Genomic DNA, 16,817 nt, shown 5'->3' with positions numbered 1-16,817 from the left:
ATGCAGTGTTGTGCTTTACGGTCAAACATCTCTACTTTGGTTTACTTCCAGTAATCTTGTTTTTTCAGATTCAATTTTGGAAACTTAATCTATTACCATTCTCTCTCATTTTTTTTAAATCTTTGTTTGTTTGTTTGTTTGTTTGTTATAAAGAACAGACTCTCTCCTATCCACCCATCTGAGCAAACGTTATTTGTTTTGTGTTTTTCTAACTACTCAGGTAGCAGAAACCCAAGAAAGAAGAGGAGAAAGTAGAGGAACTATCATGGAAGAACAGGTCCCTGGATGGCATGTACCATCGGCAGATGGAAGAAGTAGCTCATACAGACGTGGACAAAATTGTTGGTACCCTTCGGCCAATGAAACGGTCACAGAAATAACTTTAATCTGACAAAATTAATAATTAATAATGACAAATAATGACTTCATGAACTTCTTCAAAAATAAAATTTTAACCGTTAGAGAAGAAATTACTCCCACTGGCACGTTTTCCGTGGAGGAAGCAGAGTCTGGGTACAAGAGGGATGAGTCGCCTATCTCCAGGGGTGAGGTCACTGAGGCGTAGGGATGGGTATAGAAAACCGGTTCTTGTTGAGAACTGTTTCAATTCCTTGGAATTGTTTGCCATTTTTGCAAATGATTCCCTTATCAATTCCAGTCACCCCGAAGGACGTCACCACGTTGTGGAGCGTCATTTACCTGGCAGGAAACATGGCAGCTCAAACGCTCAGAAGTTTGATTATACTTTACGAGAACGGAAGACAACAGGGCAACTTGCAATACAAAGTGGATATTTCATTTAAGGGAGGAAACACTCCAAATATGCAAAAGCATTTGCTCAAAAAACACACAATGACCTTAAATGAATGTTGTGTTTTTAATTCCGCTCCGGACTCGTGAATCTCAACCCAGCAGCAGCGGTAACGTTTGCACGTCCCAATAAATAATCAACTAACAGTGCATATTATGTTAGCGCAATCTGCCTTATTACAAAACCTGCCATTACTGTGCATTTCGGTGACCATAATGAGACAGACAGAGTCTGGCTGGCTCAGATGCTGGCAGTTCTCACTGCAGTCTACCGGTAGTGTCTCCTTTCAGGCCAGGATAGACGAATGTCACCGAGCAGTGACAAAGTTTGTGGTCAAAGGCTTGCACCCATTTGCACAGCAGATGCCCCCGATTTTCGGTAAGTGAATGTGTTTAATTGTAGGCAGGGACATTACTGGATATTCTTGTGTAATTACTACAGAATAATTTATGTTATACTTTGTTATTGCTACAGAAGAATATTTATTTTATTATTTTACATTTACAATTTTTTTTCTTGGGGACCCTGTGACACCCCATTGAAGAGCTGTAGGCTGGATCTCTTAAGATCTCACTGTTGGGTTTGTAAGGCCATGTTACTCCTAAATGTCTATCTTGTTCAAAGAGACGATATAAAACAAAGTTCTAAGCTAATCGACCTTAGTGTTCTCCTTTTTAAAAAAAAGAATCGATAAGAGAATCGATAAAGAATTGAATCATTAAACAGAATCGAAAATGGAATCGGAATCGTGAAAATCTTATCAATACCCATCCCTACTGAGGCGGGTAAATAACTGCTTGGTGGCAGGGTCCCTGCAGTGGATGAGGTCCGTCCTGAGTTCCTGAAGGCTTTGGATCTTTTAGGGCTGTCTTGGTTGGCATGCTTCTGCAATGTTGCATGGATATCAGGGGCTCTACCTCTGGATTGGCAGGGTACTAGGGTCCGAAAGATGGCGATAAATGAAATGAAAAGAAATTAAAAGATTTCAAACTTTTTTCAAGCTGCTAATAAAATGACATGTGTCCAATTAAAAATAACAGAGAAAAAAGAATCCTGAGACATACGTGTGAATTTTAATAGTAAATATCAAAACTAAAGTTGTCAACCCCATTAAGTCACAGCAGCTCAACTTTCAACTGTATAAAATGTAACAGTTGATCTGTCTTAGTATTTTTACCATTCTTACCATTTTTAGGCATTTTACAAATATATCATTGCATAAACGAAATAACAGTGTCAAACCTTAAAAAAAATTCACATGTACAGTGCACTATCTCCTTTAAGGAGTAAATGTTGAATTGAAAATAGAGGTAAGTAGGAATCTGAAAATCCTACATAGTTCCTCACAGTTTTTCCTCTTGTGTGACAGTTCAGAGCTGGGAAAGGCTCATTTGTGTGGTATACAGTTCCTCTTTTAAGAATCACCTCAAAAATATGTCAGTGTATCATGCTTCCAGGTGCAGCCTGTTCCAGGAATCCGATGTCAAGTTGTATCCTTTGTTATCCTCATTTCAGAAGTGAGGAACCAGCTGTTAGCAAGTTATTAAAACCTTTCCAATTTTCTCCTAAAAAATGTGCTTTCACCCTTGATGAATGAAGAATTTATAATTTTAATATTTCAAGGGCACAGCACCATATCAGGCCTATTGCCTCATGTCGTCTACTTACCATTCTGCACTGGTTTGATATTAGAACTTGAGTTAGTGGTAGAATCTGGGTCTCTGTCTTTTAACATTACAGCATCTGCATCTTTGTCTCTATCATGACTATTCTGGCTGTTTTGTCTACTCTTCCTTGTAACTGAATCCAACCCAGTGCCCTCAAACAAGCGAGCCATGAACGCAAGTCCTTCTCGTCGGATGTAAGACTTTCCTGCGAAAAAGTACAGCACGGGGTTGGCGCAGCTGCTCATGAAGGCTATGGCAGAGGTGACAGCACGACTCCTGGTCCATATTTTATGCAGTCTGTGAGGGAAGAGAGGTGAGCACAATACAAACATAAACATGATGGGAAAAATAATTCATTCATTAATTAATCAAATATAAAATAACTTGGTTTTGCCTACAGCTGATTAATGCAGGCAGAGATTTTTCTAGAAGGGAAGAAAATTTGGGGGAATTCTTTATCATGTGCATTTCTTTTGGGACACAGATGAAAGATTGACCTTAAAGGTAGTGACCTTGGATTATTAAAAAAGCTGAAAGTTGACAGTAATAACTGATATAAGCATGCACTGAAAAGAGACTTTAAAATTCAAATAACTGATTCTTGGATGCTGTAATTTACTGATCTGCCAAAAACGTGTTTTCTGCATTGAAAGTCAGCATATAGTCAGTAATTATTTGTGTGACTAACTGCAATGGGAACCCATAAATAAATACATATATATCTATATAGATATATATCTATACTGAACATTTTTATCCTTTTTTGTAAAAGTACATTTGAAAATGAGAAGTATTTTTAACAATAAAATGCATTTGGAGTAAAAAGCTTTCACAAAAAAAAAAGATTTCAGCATTTCGATAAGCTACATGAATTGTTGCAGATTATAGTTACAGTATTTACAAGGTATTTAAAAGACAGAGACCAGAGGCTGTGATAGTAAAAGCAGAAATGTTGACGACCACATCCCTTGAGATAATGATATAAAAAAATAAAAATCCCCAAATGACTCTTAGGCCTCTGTAAAAAAAACAAACATTGATTTTCCTATATCTATAGCGATACTTAAATGCTAATGATGTAAATGAACTTTAGCTTTTAGATGTCATGGAACTTTAGCATACAGGAATTAAGTTTTAGTTCCATCACACATATCATTTAGTGCTGCATTGCCAGTTTTCTCATATAAGGTGAAATTTTCCAAACTGTTCAATGAGGAATCTCGTAAAAAGTTCACTTTGACTTCAGCACCACCTGACTCACTTCTTCTCAATAGTAAATGTAAATTTGTATCTTAAATTATACTTACATATTTTTTACTTGACTCTCTGGATACACTGCCCATGCAACCTGAGCAAAATGTAAAAATAGTTAAATTATAATTTCGTTAAGAATCATCATAATGATGAATTTTAAAGGCATTATTAGAAGAAGGTGTTATGCATAAAATTAAGACTGTGGGACATACTTGCACCAGGTTTATGCAATGGTAGGGCAACCAAAACAGGCAGAAGGTCACCACGATGGCCAAGATGAGATTCTCGCTACGAATGCGTCGGCGGAACTTGGTCTGTCGGATCCGACGCAAGATGCATATGTAGCTGACTACAATGACAGTATAGGGAATTAGAAATCCCAATATGATCTCCAGTGTGTATTGTAGGACCACCTGTACAGGGAGAAAACACAAGAGGGATGAACAATAGTGTAGAATGGAGGTGCTAATGTGTATATATGTATGCATAGATTGATAGGTAGATAGAGAGGTAGATTTAAACAGCATTTCTCTATCAGAATTCTTCTCAACTCACATGGCTGCATAAATCGTGGAAGGAATCGCAAACATGCTTAGGTCCCTTGTCCCTCACTTCTCTGAAGAGGAGTGCAGGAATGGAGGCGGCAATCACCAGTGCCCACACCGCTGCCAGCACACGGGGTACCGTCTTTTGGGTGGTGATAACACTGACACGTTGTGGCCACAGCACAGCCACCAGCCTGTAGAGGCTCATCATCATAATGAGCTGGATGGAAGCGTACATGTTGGCTAGACACAGGTAGTAGAGGACCTTACACATTATATTCCCAAACACCCAGTTCTGTTTAACGAGGTAGACAATGAAAAACGGGGTTAAAGCCATTAGAAAGCCATCTGCGATAGCTAAGTTAAGGATGAGAAGAGTAGTGACAGATTGCTTTCGAGCTCGTGCTGTGATGCTCCAGATGACGAACAAATTTCCAGGGCAGCCCAGGAGAAAGATGAGGCTGAGGATGAAGGCACCCATAGATGTGGCTACTGGATTATCCACAATGGTTTCATTTCCTCCGGTGGTGTTTATCAAATTTGAACAATCTCTGTGGGCCATCTTTGTTTCCTGTCAAAGAGAATGATTCATTCGGTCACTTTATTACTCCCTTTTAACAAGAATACAGAAAATAGGGACAGCATCTCAGGGCTGCAACAAGAATATGGCAACAAAAAATAACAAATAATAGTAAAGGTCTTCACCTCCTCCCTCATGTTTTATCTGGTTCGAGTGCCAGGCTTAAAAGCATGGATTTCATGCAGGAAAGTGTGGGAGTGTGGCGCAAGTGCGACAGGTTTTAACGGAGACTCTTAATTCCTCAACAAACGAGACCAGACATGAGTGGAAAGCACCAGTGAGTGTGTTGGTGTCAGTATTTAAGCAGAGATTGTACTTTAGACTTCTGTGCTCCTTCTCTTCAGGGTCATTGACGGAAGATGATTTTTGCGCAAACAAACCCAAACACAACACAAAAAAAAGAAATATACTGGGAAGCTTCAAAATACATTCAGGAGAAAATAGTATTAAAGTATTAAAATAGTATTAAATAGTATTAAATATACACTAAAAATAATATGCACTGTATGAGAAGTGTGTGGATACATGTGGATAATCATTTTCTTTTTAATTTTTCTGACAATTAATTAGTTTACAGTCTAACACTATGTGAAACTGATGCTCATTTTAGAGCACTGTGCTGTGGCGCAGACTACTGGCCAAGTGGTGAATAAATCACCGAGATGATCTCTTTTTAACTAGCTGCAACATTTATGCATTAGTCCAATATATTGTTTATCATTGCCCTGTGAGAGTAACTCAGTCTCAGCATATTCATAGCAATCGCATTGAAATGAACAGTCGCTTGTTGATATAATGTCTTGGTGCTAACACACAGGTGTGTTCAAATGTGAAGTATATAAGTATTAATAAGCTTTCAGAATTTTACTTAAACCAGGAAGTTTTTTTTTTTTCCATTTGCTAACAGGATAATAACTTCAGTGAATGCATTTTAACACCGTGTTAGTTAATTTAAGCCTAAGTCGCATTGAGTTGGTGATTGGATCCTTGACTGCTATTTATTTATGCATTTATTTATGATTTCAGTTATGTGATATTGTGCTCTCTCGTTCATATCTTGTCTATTATTTGTAGTGGTTTCATCAGTATTTCTATGTGTGCCTTTCTATGCCTTCTGTATACCTTGGTCCATTTTTATTTCCTTGTCTGCTACTTCCTCTTAACCTCTTAATAGTTCTATCTTCCCTCATAGTATAATTACCTTGTAATTTCTGCAGTTACTGACCGCAGGGCAATAGAAATTGGCCCTTTTGTACTGAGACAGTTTTATTTTGGGAGGATTTGTTGAAGTAAACTAAGGTAATAAAATATGTTTATTAGGGGTGCAACGATACACAAAATTCACGGTTCGGTTCGGTTCGATACTTTGGTGTCACGGTTCGATATTTTTTCGATACAAAAAAAATGTTCATGCCTTTTTATTAATTTGTCATTTATTAAATTTTCACGGCACATTCTGCACCACATCTCTGTGCGTTCATCATTTGTTTGAAGCCAGCTCACCTCCTGCAACCACTTTTCAGAGAATACGCGCTTCTTTTGTGGTTCGGACTCCTTCTGACATTTCTTTGGAGGTGGAGGAACATCACAGTAACTGCTTAAAGGAGCTTCTTCGACATCTTTAAGAGTTCTAAACAAATGTCTGTCCTCCTGAAAATCTTATGTACGCAAACACGCGTTGCAACTTCTTATCTTGTGCGGGTTTTTATTTTGACAGCGAATGCGCACCTGCGGACCACTTATGTGCAGCCCTGGTTATTTAGCTCGTCATATTGCAGCCACAGAAATTCTTTTGTCCATGAAACCATAAAGCTGCACTTTCTTTTTTCCTTATAGTCTGATTTGTCATAACCTTTCCGTTTTGTGGTAAGCTTTTCTTTGGCTGTCACTTCTTCACGCTGACCTGTCTTATTTGGCTCAGCAGAACTAAAATATATATCCTGCTGCTTTTACACACGCACTAACATAACGCTCAGCGATTCTCTGCGCGATCAACCTCTCACATGTTTAAGCTGCGGGAGATTTCACTTGTCATGTTTGCATAGTAAGCTAACGATTGATAAGACGATGTCAGAGGAATTGGTGCGCAAATTATCATCACTCACCAATCAGTACTGTCGCTCTCTATACACAGTTCACGCGATTGCAAAGTGAAAGCAAAAAACAAGCGCAAATTCAAACGCGATTTCAGTATGTCACATATTGACAGTGGCCGATGCCAATGACATAATTACCCAGCTACATTTCCAAAAGAATGCAAAAGCATTGACATATATTTTTCCTTCCTAGGATAGGCCGACGGGCAGGGCAGAGATAGATTTTGGTAGCCCGACTGGAAAAAAGCCCCGTCGGGCTAGCGATTTTGCGAGCCCTGTATCTGATTGAGGAATCACTCATCTTTGGAAAAGAGAGTTTATTATGGAGAAATGTCTCTTTCCAAAATAAAAGCTATACTATACGCTTCTTCTGGGCTATATTCTCAGCAGCATATTAAACATATCAGGTCCCCATAAGGAGAATCGTGTGCTAACGGCTGTCTAAATGACTCGGGTAAAGTTTGTAGCATGCTGCTTGTTGTTTTTCTCTGCTTCCACTTGTCTTTGCACTAGGATGATGTCGGAGTAAATGTGCAGTCATATTGGTTGTGTTCCCACTAGTGCTGTCAGCGTAAATCTGAAATGACATTAACGTCACAACACGGCAAATCTCCGTTAACGAGCTACCGCGGATCACCTCATGAGTGGGGCTGGAAGACGTCAACACATTAACGAGCTAACTGCGCTAACACACTAGTTCCCACCAATTGAGCATTGCTGGCACATCCAACATACTGTTTTACTTTTGTCCATGACAGGCTTACCTTCAGGGTCATACATCACATGAAAACCAAAATAGTTCCAAACGCCAGATCTGAATGAGGGTGGGGGAGGTTCAATTTGCCATGTTGCAACTAGCCTAGCTTCTGTCTCGCTAGCTTGCCCTGCGCTCAGTGAATCTGTGTTCGACTACTCCGCCTAGGCTGCACTGTCGAGCGCAGATCCACTGAGCGCTCAACACAGACAGCATCATCAGAAGGAAAGTTGATAAAATAAATTAAAAATGTTGTATCGTTCGATACATATGCGTACCGAACCGAAAGCACTGTATCGAACGGTTCGATATCGATACGAGTATCGTTGCACCCCTAATGTTTATGTATATCTAATATTTACACCCCTTGAGACATTTATACATTAGCAGAAACACTTAAATGTGTGAATATGCTCTCTGTTTCTTTTTCCCCAACTTGAAGAATCAGAGTCCTTTCACATTACTAAAAATGTTTTTCAAAAAAACGTGTCATTACATGCTCTACATTATCTATCACTCCAGTCAGGCAGTGTCAGTATGTCTCTGCGTATAATCAGGTACGCACACCTACACTTGCTGAACAAACCTGTTTGATATTTCTTAGCAACCTGTCTTGTAATTGGTGTTTATTACAGAGTCATTAAGTGTGCAGTTGGTTTTAATGGGAAGCAGGCTCACACAAGATTCAGTTGATTTCTGCTTTTTGCAGAAGTAATGTGACCACATGACCGTTGTTTACAAAGAGCTGGTCAAACCTCATGGGCAGTGGCATCCAAGCAGCAGTGGACGCTGACACTGTTTTTTCTTGTTGAGCTGTGCAACAACTACAACTATAACCAGGTCGTGAATAATTGGCAGATTTTTTTTTTCCAGTTTCTGTTATGCTTGTTGTTACAGTGTTTCTATTTTCTTTGGTCTTTGTCATCTTAATCTCTATTTTTATTACCATTTACATACACAGACCTTCCTGTTAAACCACAACACTAATAAAAACATGCCTGACTTAGAGGGTGTGTTTGTGTGCTCTGTGATTCACATGCATACCTATTCCACCCACAGAGAAAGAGTACGCGTGCAGAAATGGTACAACACATGGAACGTAAGTGTCCACAAATTTAGCTGTACCTGACATATTCATACTTAAACTCTAATATACATAAGAACAGTATCACCCATGGAAACATGTAACATGCCATGCATTCTCAATATATATATATGATTCACTAGGCTGCAGAAAATGAACTATTATTGTAAAGAATCATTAAAAACAACAAACAAATCCCAGATCAAAAAAGACAGAAAAGACTTACCAAGTTAACTGTAAATCCCAACACAGAAAAGAAAACACCATGTGCTTGAAAATGAGTCTGAATGTGTTAAAGATGTTGTAGTTTCTTCTTTTTCTTTTAACCTTTTAGTCCTACCTCACGTTCCCCTACCTACTTTCGTTCTGCTTCTCTCTCTGAGCCCTCTCTCCATTGACTTGTCATGCTTGCTGTAACATGCAGGGAGCAGAGGAAGGTGTGTCCCAATTATACCTCGCCTCTTTCCTCGGTCCTAGCAGTTCATCAACATTCTCAAGCAGATAAACCCAAAAGCAAACCAGTAAAAGGATATTTCATTCAAATCACTGTTCATCTCATTTCCACAGTTTTGTGCATATGACATGTTTCTTCATCTTTGCTGTCAAAGCAGCAGTTGTTGTTTCAGAGGCATATCTTGTCAAAACTTTACCAACATTTCAGCTTTACTACAAAGACACACACCTTGCGCCCATATGACTTATCTTGTGGTTTATGGCCATTAATGCAAGATTTTCAGGCCTGTAGGGATTTGTTCCTACTCAGCAGCAACCAGCTGGCTGTTAATGTTGCGCAGTCAACATTAACAGCCAAATTAACATTTTCAACATTTAAGTTTATTCCAATAAGGTTTAATGGGGTTGAAGCCAAGACTATTAAGCTATTCTGACTGAGAGAACTGTGTATTTATGCACAAGAAAGCAAACTCCAAGATTGCTTCCACTGTTATAGCACATTGTTGTTTAAAAAATATATATATTTCTAGTACTGCACATGTAAATATGTTTGGATCAGTTATGTGATCCACATAGTTAGGTGAAAAAGTTGGTCTGGCTACCCAAAGCCTGAGTAATGGAAGGGACTCTTTCAAGCTGAAGTCTAAATCAAGCTTAAGCTGAACTCATGTCGCAACTAAAAGTTATTCCAAGAAATAATTTATATTGATAACTGAAATCTTAGCAATACTGCACTCAAATAACAGCTTGATTGTATGTTGGAACAGTGGGTTTCATCTGGTGTGCCAGATGAAACAGCATAATTTTCACGTATACAGTAAAGGCTCTACCACCTGGCTGTGGCTGGTAGCAGATCAGCTACTGATCGGAAGGTTGGTGGTTCGATCCTTGGCTTCCCCAGTCTGCATGCCAAATATCCTTGGGCAAGATACTAACCCCAAGTTCCCCTCTGATGCGTTCATCAGAGTATGAATGTGTGTGAATGTAGTTTAGTTTGCACTTGAGTTTAGAAGTTCTTGTATGAATGGGTGAATGAGGCATGTTGTATAGAGCGCTTTGAGTACTCCAGGAGAGTAGAAAAGTGCTATATAAGAATCAGTCCATTTACCATTATATGACTATTATAAAGTAAGTATTCCTCTATGCTTTATTTTTGTAGAGAATGTGTTTGTCTAGCAGATAGTGAGCAACAAAAAATGCAAGTAAAGAAAACAGAGAAAATTAAGGTTGTCCTGAGGGTAATGGAAAGAATGAGGATGAGGAAGGAATACAAAGTGAGGATCCAGCACTACTTAGATAAATACCTAAATAAAAATGAAGAAAATGAAGCACTCTTAAGCTTGATACTTTAAACAAAACTCAAAGTAGGTGTGGAATAACTGTGCAGTATGTTAGGAAATCAGAGTTGAAATGTGAGGACATATCATAGATTATTTATTTTTTAAATATGGTATATTAACAATTTATTCATTGTTAGCACTACACAGTTCCTGGTTTGCTTCAAGTTCAAATGAAAAAAAAAATCCAAAGATGTGTGAGAGATATAGATCAAGGAAGGAAGAAAGGCCCAAAGAAGCCTTTTATTTATAGGGCACAGAGTACTGTGCTACGCCTCGGGCATCGATTACAACATCCTTTAGAAATGAAACATTAAAATACAAAGATAACCGTCTTACTTTCTCTGGTAGAGAAATCACTGACACTTTTCTGTGAAACTCACTGAGCAGTGTTTCTGCAGAAACTTCTACAGAAACCCAGATGTGCATGGTGAAAACTGGGCATGTTGCCATCATTTTAAAGGGCAAATGCATAATGTTAAAAATGACTGGGATTAGAGAGTGAACCTGTGCTTAAAAAATGGTGTAGCAGTAATAATTTAAAAAAAAAAAAAAAGAAGAAAAACTTTCACAGTGTTGGAGATTAAGGCAGAAGTTGATCATTCCAAGAAATCACATGCAGGTATGAAGACCCAACACCAAATTTTAACAATGTCCAAAATAGGAGTAGTAGCTTCTGCTTGAAAACAACGATGCAATCTTTATATGTACTGTGTCTTTTCATTTATTTTATTTTGTTAATTCCAGTTATTTAAAATGGCAAAGTTTCCAAATTAGAGTTACTGTAAGGATTTAGGGCCTGTAATAACTTGCATGTTTTTATGTTTTGCTTTCTTTTTTTCCAGTGATGACAATCCTTTGGCTCTTATTCAACTGCCAGCACAAATATTTTTTTTCCATATGGAAAATAAATAACATGTTCAATGAGGTGGGATCTGTCTGCAAAAAGAGACTGGAATCCGTGTGTCTAATGTACAGCCTAAGACAGTTATATTAAAAAAGAAAAGTTTTCCCATCTAGCATGTGTCCCTTGATTTCTCATGGAGCATTGTGCTAAATATTTGTAGTATTTTGCTTTGGACTTTGTGGATTAGGACCATTGGGTCAGAGACGCGATAAAAACACAGAGTACCTGCTTTATAATCCAGGAAGTCTCCAATCTTGCAGAGACCAGAGCCGGGCACTTTGGTTTCTACATTATTGTGACAGAATAAAAAGGCGTCTGCTGTGCAGTCTAAACTCCAGGACTTGTCATTTTTGCCAAACTGTGACTCATCAGATGTCCGGCTGATGTTTTTATAAGCCACAGCTGAGTGCGAGCATGTCCCTCTACCTCCCAGTAACAGAGGTCTGCCAAACCCTCTCTGCACAGCACCTGGGGAAATTTAGTGAACCTGTATAGATGAGCTGAAGCGTGACCGCATATCAGGTGGAGATAACGATAGTTTGAGGTCCCATCCAGTGTGAGGGGATGGAAATCTGCTAAAAAATGCAGTGAGTATGATCAATATTACCACTGTTTTCAACTATAAATGACTTCTATATGAAGAATATGAGGGGCAGATGTCAAGAGATTTATTCTAAAGACACTTCTTCAGCTAAGAATCTAAAGGTAGAAACACACAGACGCTGCAGTTTTTACTTGCAAGGGCGATCACAGAACGCTCACACCAGAGTGGGGGCCCTGTGATGTGCGCTTTGTTCCTGCACTTGCCTTTATTTATATACAAAAGTAATACAACAGTGAATACGTCTATTCATTAACAGAGGAATGTTAGTATGTAGGGAGTGAAGATAAAAGTGGTTCAGGTGTATGTGTGTGTGTGTTATTCTGAAGGACGTTGCCCCTCTTCTTGAAGATAAGAGCATCCAGCTCCCCTCGTCCTGGCAGGAGTGAAATGATAACAGCTTGCTCAGCTATTATCACTGTGAGAAATAATTTATAAAGCAAGTCTTGATTCCAACAACAGTCATAAAAGGGTCATCATGCAGTATTCTATAATATGCAAACCTATATCACTAAAAGATTATACTGACTACTAAGTACAATTTTCTATTGACAGTAGATGTTGTCCAAGATAAGGACAAAGTTCACAGGTTAGAGTTAAATGTCAATCATATATATTCCACCTCTCTAATATTCTTGATATTTATAATTTAATAGTTTGTATATATTAGTGCTATTTCTTAAATTTGTAAACTTTGTAATATATTGTGATATTTAATTAGTTGTTCATTTAATTAGTTTAATAGTTTAGTTCCATTACTGTCTTGGAGCATCTGTAACCCACGTAAAATCCTTAGAGATTATTAAAGTTTTCTGATCGTGATTCTGATTTAAAATGTTTCAAGTGAGCTGCTGGGGGCCGGAGGTAATGAGGCTGTGAGGAAACAAACAGTAATAAGGACTTATTTTTAAACATCACTGGTTATGTCCTTTCCTAGGCTTTAATCAGCTGCTTCATCGAGCTGTGTTTTCTTTGCTAAAAGAAGATGAGCTCAGTGATGACTTTGTCCCAGTCAGCAAAGTTAATGAAATCTAAGAACAAATGTGCTGGCTCAAATCTGTTCAACTTTTTTTCTGGCCTGATCTTTCAATCTCAACAGACCAAGAAAGTGGGATTTTCATTTGGTAATCAAATCAAAGCTGTAAATAATGAGTTTAAATGAACTGAACTTCCATTTTTTCTAACAATGATTTTCATTTCTTTGAAACAGATGGGCATCTATATTGGAGTTATCCAGTCTTACCCCTAAAAATGCTTTAAGCTACCTCACATCCCTGGAGAGATTAGAATCGCCAGAGCATGGAGGCTCCACATGGAAAGGACAGCTCTATTCACCCTTCTCCTCCTCTCCATCCCAGCAATTATTCAATCCAGCTTTTACAATAACTGTGTCCGCAATAAATGGCGATGGGTTCTTTCAGAAGATCCAAACACACTGAACAGGAAAACTGAATGTAGTCCAGGTAGTGCTGTCAGCGTTAATCTCTTTAAAATGACGTTAGCGCCATAACTCCGTCAGGGAGTTAATGCGGTTATGGCGTTAACGTCATTTTAAAGATATTAATGCTGACAGCACTAAGTCCAGGTCAACTCCATGAGGCTCATCTTGCTAATGTTGCTGCTTGCTCGCCATTTTAGTTATGGTATTATTAATTAACAGAACTGGACTGTCCCTGGGTTGAAATATATCTGCAGCACTTGGCAAATGAAGTCCCAACTGTCTGCTTTCAGCAGAAGAGGAGAGACTAAACAGGTCAAGTGTGAGGTTCAGTCGGTGTCCATCCACTTTAATTGTCTTTCACATTTGTGTTGATGAATCCTTTTAATGAGACAGATAGAACAAATCACAAGAACAACAAGTTTATCAGCCATAATACCTACTGAGCAAACACAGTCTATAATTCCCTGCTGCTTTATATAGATTTTTTAGAGGAAGGCTATCTTCCGAGGAAGAATAAGAAGGCTCATATTGCACTTTAGTAGTGCAATATTAATCGTTGCCTTATTTCACTTGTTGCTGTGTTGTCAATTCATCGTTTCAAAAACTTCTGGAGCTCTTTCTAAAGATTGAAGGTCTTTAACTGTGCTGTATATCCAATCCAATCCAACTTTATTTATAGAACACTTTAAAAACAACATGGTTAATCAAAGTAATTTCCAAAGACAATTAGAAAATTTAAAAATAAATAAACTAAATAGTAAAATATGAATGAAATAGACAATAAAATATCCCATAAATAAAATTAACAAAGTAAAGAGGCCAAATAGAATGACCTCAGTTTTGTTTTCATTAAAATGTAAAACATTCAGAGCCAGCCATACTCTGATATCCTTAAGACATTCTTAAATAGGCCTGAGAGAGCTAGGATCATTATGTTTTAGGGGTAGGTAAATCTGACAGTAATCTGCATAAAAATGAAACGAGACATTATGTTTTTTTTTTAAATAATAAGGCCAAGGGAAGTAAATGAATGCTAAAAAGAAGAGGCCCGAGGATGGATCCTGGAGGTACACTATATGGGAGGAAGGCAGAGGAAGAACAGAATTTACCAAGTGAGATGGAGAAACTTCTGTCAGACAGGTATGACTTGAAGCACTCCAAGGCATTGCCCCTAATTCCAACACGATGTGAAATTAAAATGTTGTGATCTACTGTGTCAAAAGCTGCTGTGAAATCCAAAACCACAAGTGAGGCAGTCCCCAGAGTCAGCTGTTAATAAAATATCATTAAAAACTCTCAAAAGTGCAGACTCTGTGCTGTGAACTGCTTTAGAAAAGTGTTTTTAAAAGGCTACAGCTATGAAGACACTACTTTTTTAGCTTTGAAATAGGTCTGAAATTGCACAACGGAGAGGCATCCAGGCCATATATATATCTATATATACATACATATAAAAAAACACCCAGCACGCCCCTGCGGGCGGTTTTATCCTTCAAGCTCGGGTCCTCTACCAGAGGCCTGGGAGCCTCTGATATTGCTGTCATTCGGAACCGCTACATCGATCACTACGGCCGTCTTCTTCTGTTTGTCTACCACCACTATGTCCGGTTGGTTAGCCACCACCATTTTGTCCGTCTGTATCTGGAAGTCCCACAGGATCTTAGCTCGGTCATTCTCCACCACCCTTGGGGGCATCTCCCATTTTGACCTCGGGACTTCCAGGTTATACTCGGCACAGATGTTCCTGTACACTATGCTGGCCACTTGGTTATGGCGTTCCATGTATGCCTTGCCTGCTAGCATCTTGCACCCTGCTGTTATGTGCTGGATTGTCTCTGGGGCATCTGGTGTGATAGAGCACGGCACGTCTGTATCCAGTAAGGGTCCTAAGGCTAGACCCCCTATGCTAAGCGAGCCTGAGCCAGACAATATGACAAATATGAAGGCATGCCGGCTCGGACGTCGCCCGGATCAACAAGGTCCGCGTCAGGTGTTGAGGAACCAGGGTACCCTGATGAGAAGTGGGCTACTGGAACAAGAAGGCATCGGTGGGCAAGAGACAAAAACAGGGCGTTGTTGGAATGCTACTACGCAAGTAACCCCGGCGGATGGGGCTACATGAATAGGATGAGGACCCTATGGATTCTTCGATATATATATATATATATATATATTAGGGGTGCAACGATACACAAAATTCACGGTTCGGTTCGGTTCGATACTTTGGTGTCACGGTTCGATATTTTTTCGATACAAAAAAAATGTTCATGCCTTTTTATTAATTTGTCATTTATTAAATTTTCACGGCACATTCTGCACCACATCTCTGTGCGTTCATCATTTGTTTGAAGCCAGCTCACCTCCTGCAACCACTTTTCAGAGAATACGCGCTTCTTTTGTGGTTCGGACTCCTTCTGACATTTCTTTGGAGGTGGAGGAACATCACAGTAACTGCTTAAAGGAGCTTCTTCGACATCTTTAAGAGTTCTAAACAAATGTCTGTCCTCCTGAAAATCTTATGTACGCAAACACGCGTTGCAACTTCTTATCTTGTGCGGGTTTTTATTTTGACAGCGAATGCGCACCTGCGGACCACTTATGTGCAGCCCTGGTTATTTAGCTCGTCATATTGCAGCCACAGAAATTCTTTTGTCCATGAAACCATAAAGCTGCACTTTCTTTTTTCCTTATAGTCTGATTTGTCATAACCTTTCCGTTTTGTGGTAAGCTTTTCTTTGGCTGTCACTTCTTCACGCTGACCTGTCTTATTTGGCTCAGCAGAACTAAAATATATATCCTGCTGCTTTTACACACGCACTAACATAACGCTCAGCGATTCTCTGCGCGATCAACCTCTCACATGTTTAAGCTGCGGGAGATTTCACTTGTCATGTTTGCATAGTAAGCTAACGATTGATAAGACGATGTCAGAGGAATTGGTGCGCAAATTATCATCACTCACCAATCAGTACTGTCGCTCTCTATACACAGTTCACGCGATTGCAAAGTGAAAGCAAAAAACAAGCGCAAATTCAAACGCGATTTCAGTATGTCACATATTGACAGTGGCCGATGCCAATGACATAATTACCCAGCTACATTTCCAAAAGAATGCAAAAGCATTGACATATATTTTTCCTTCCTAGGATAGGCCGACGGGCAGGGCAGAGATAGATTTTGGTAGCCCGACTGGAAAAAAGCCCCGTCGGGCTAGCGATTTTGCGAGCCCTGTATCTGATTGAGGAATCACTCATCTTTGGAAAAGAGAGTTTATTATGGAGAAATGT

The 16,817-nt window shown here is 39.0% G+C and overlaps 1 protein-coding gene and 1 long non-coding RNA gene across 2 annotated transcripts in view; one reads left to right on the top strand and one right to left on the bottom strand.

Annotated features, from left to right (window-relative positions):
• Positions 1-8,852, top strand: part of LOC146522353 (uncharacterized) — a 118,983-nt gene extending 110,131 nt beyond the window's left edge. Inside the window, exon 2 of the long non-coding RNA XR_014870100.1 lies at positions 6,157-8,852. This is a non-coding gene — a long non-coding RNA (uncharacterized LOC146522353). The remainder of the gene's footprint in view (positions 1-6,156) is intronic.
• LOC146522352 (leukotriene B4 receptor 1-like) lies at positions 1,491-9,153 on the bottom strand. The gene is made up of 5 exons (XM_085137163.1): positions 9,018-9,153; positions 4,288-4,848; positions 3,945-4,145; positions 3,786-3,826; positions 1,491-2,775 (listed from the first exon to the last, which is right to left on the bottom strand). The coding sequence occupies exons 2-5, from the start codon at positions 4,837-4,839 to the stop codon at positions 2,472-2,474; spliced, it is 1,098 nt and encodes a 365-aa protein (XP_084993289.1). The 5' UTR covers positions 4,840-4,848; positions 9,018-9,153; the 3' UTR covers positions 1,491-2,471.
• Positions 9,154-16,817: the final 7,664 nt, after the last annotated feature.

This window comes from Neolamprologus multifasciatus, chromosome 3, assembly GCF_963576455.1.
Source record: "Neolamprologus multifasciatus chromosome 3, fNeoMul1.2, whole genome shotgun sequence".
In the NCBI taxonomy this organism is placed as follows: Eukaryota; Metazoa; Chordata; class Actinopteri; order Cichliformes; family Cichlidae; genus Neolamprologus; species Neolamprologus multifasciatus.
The sequence above is the reverse complement of the archived record's forward strand: the minus strand, read 5'-3'. Positions and strand labels throughout refer to the sequence as shown.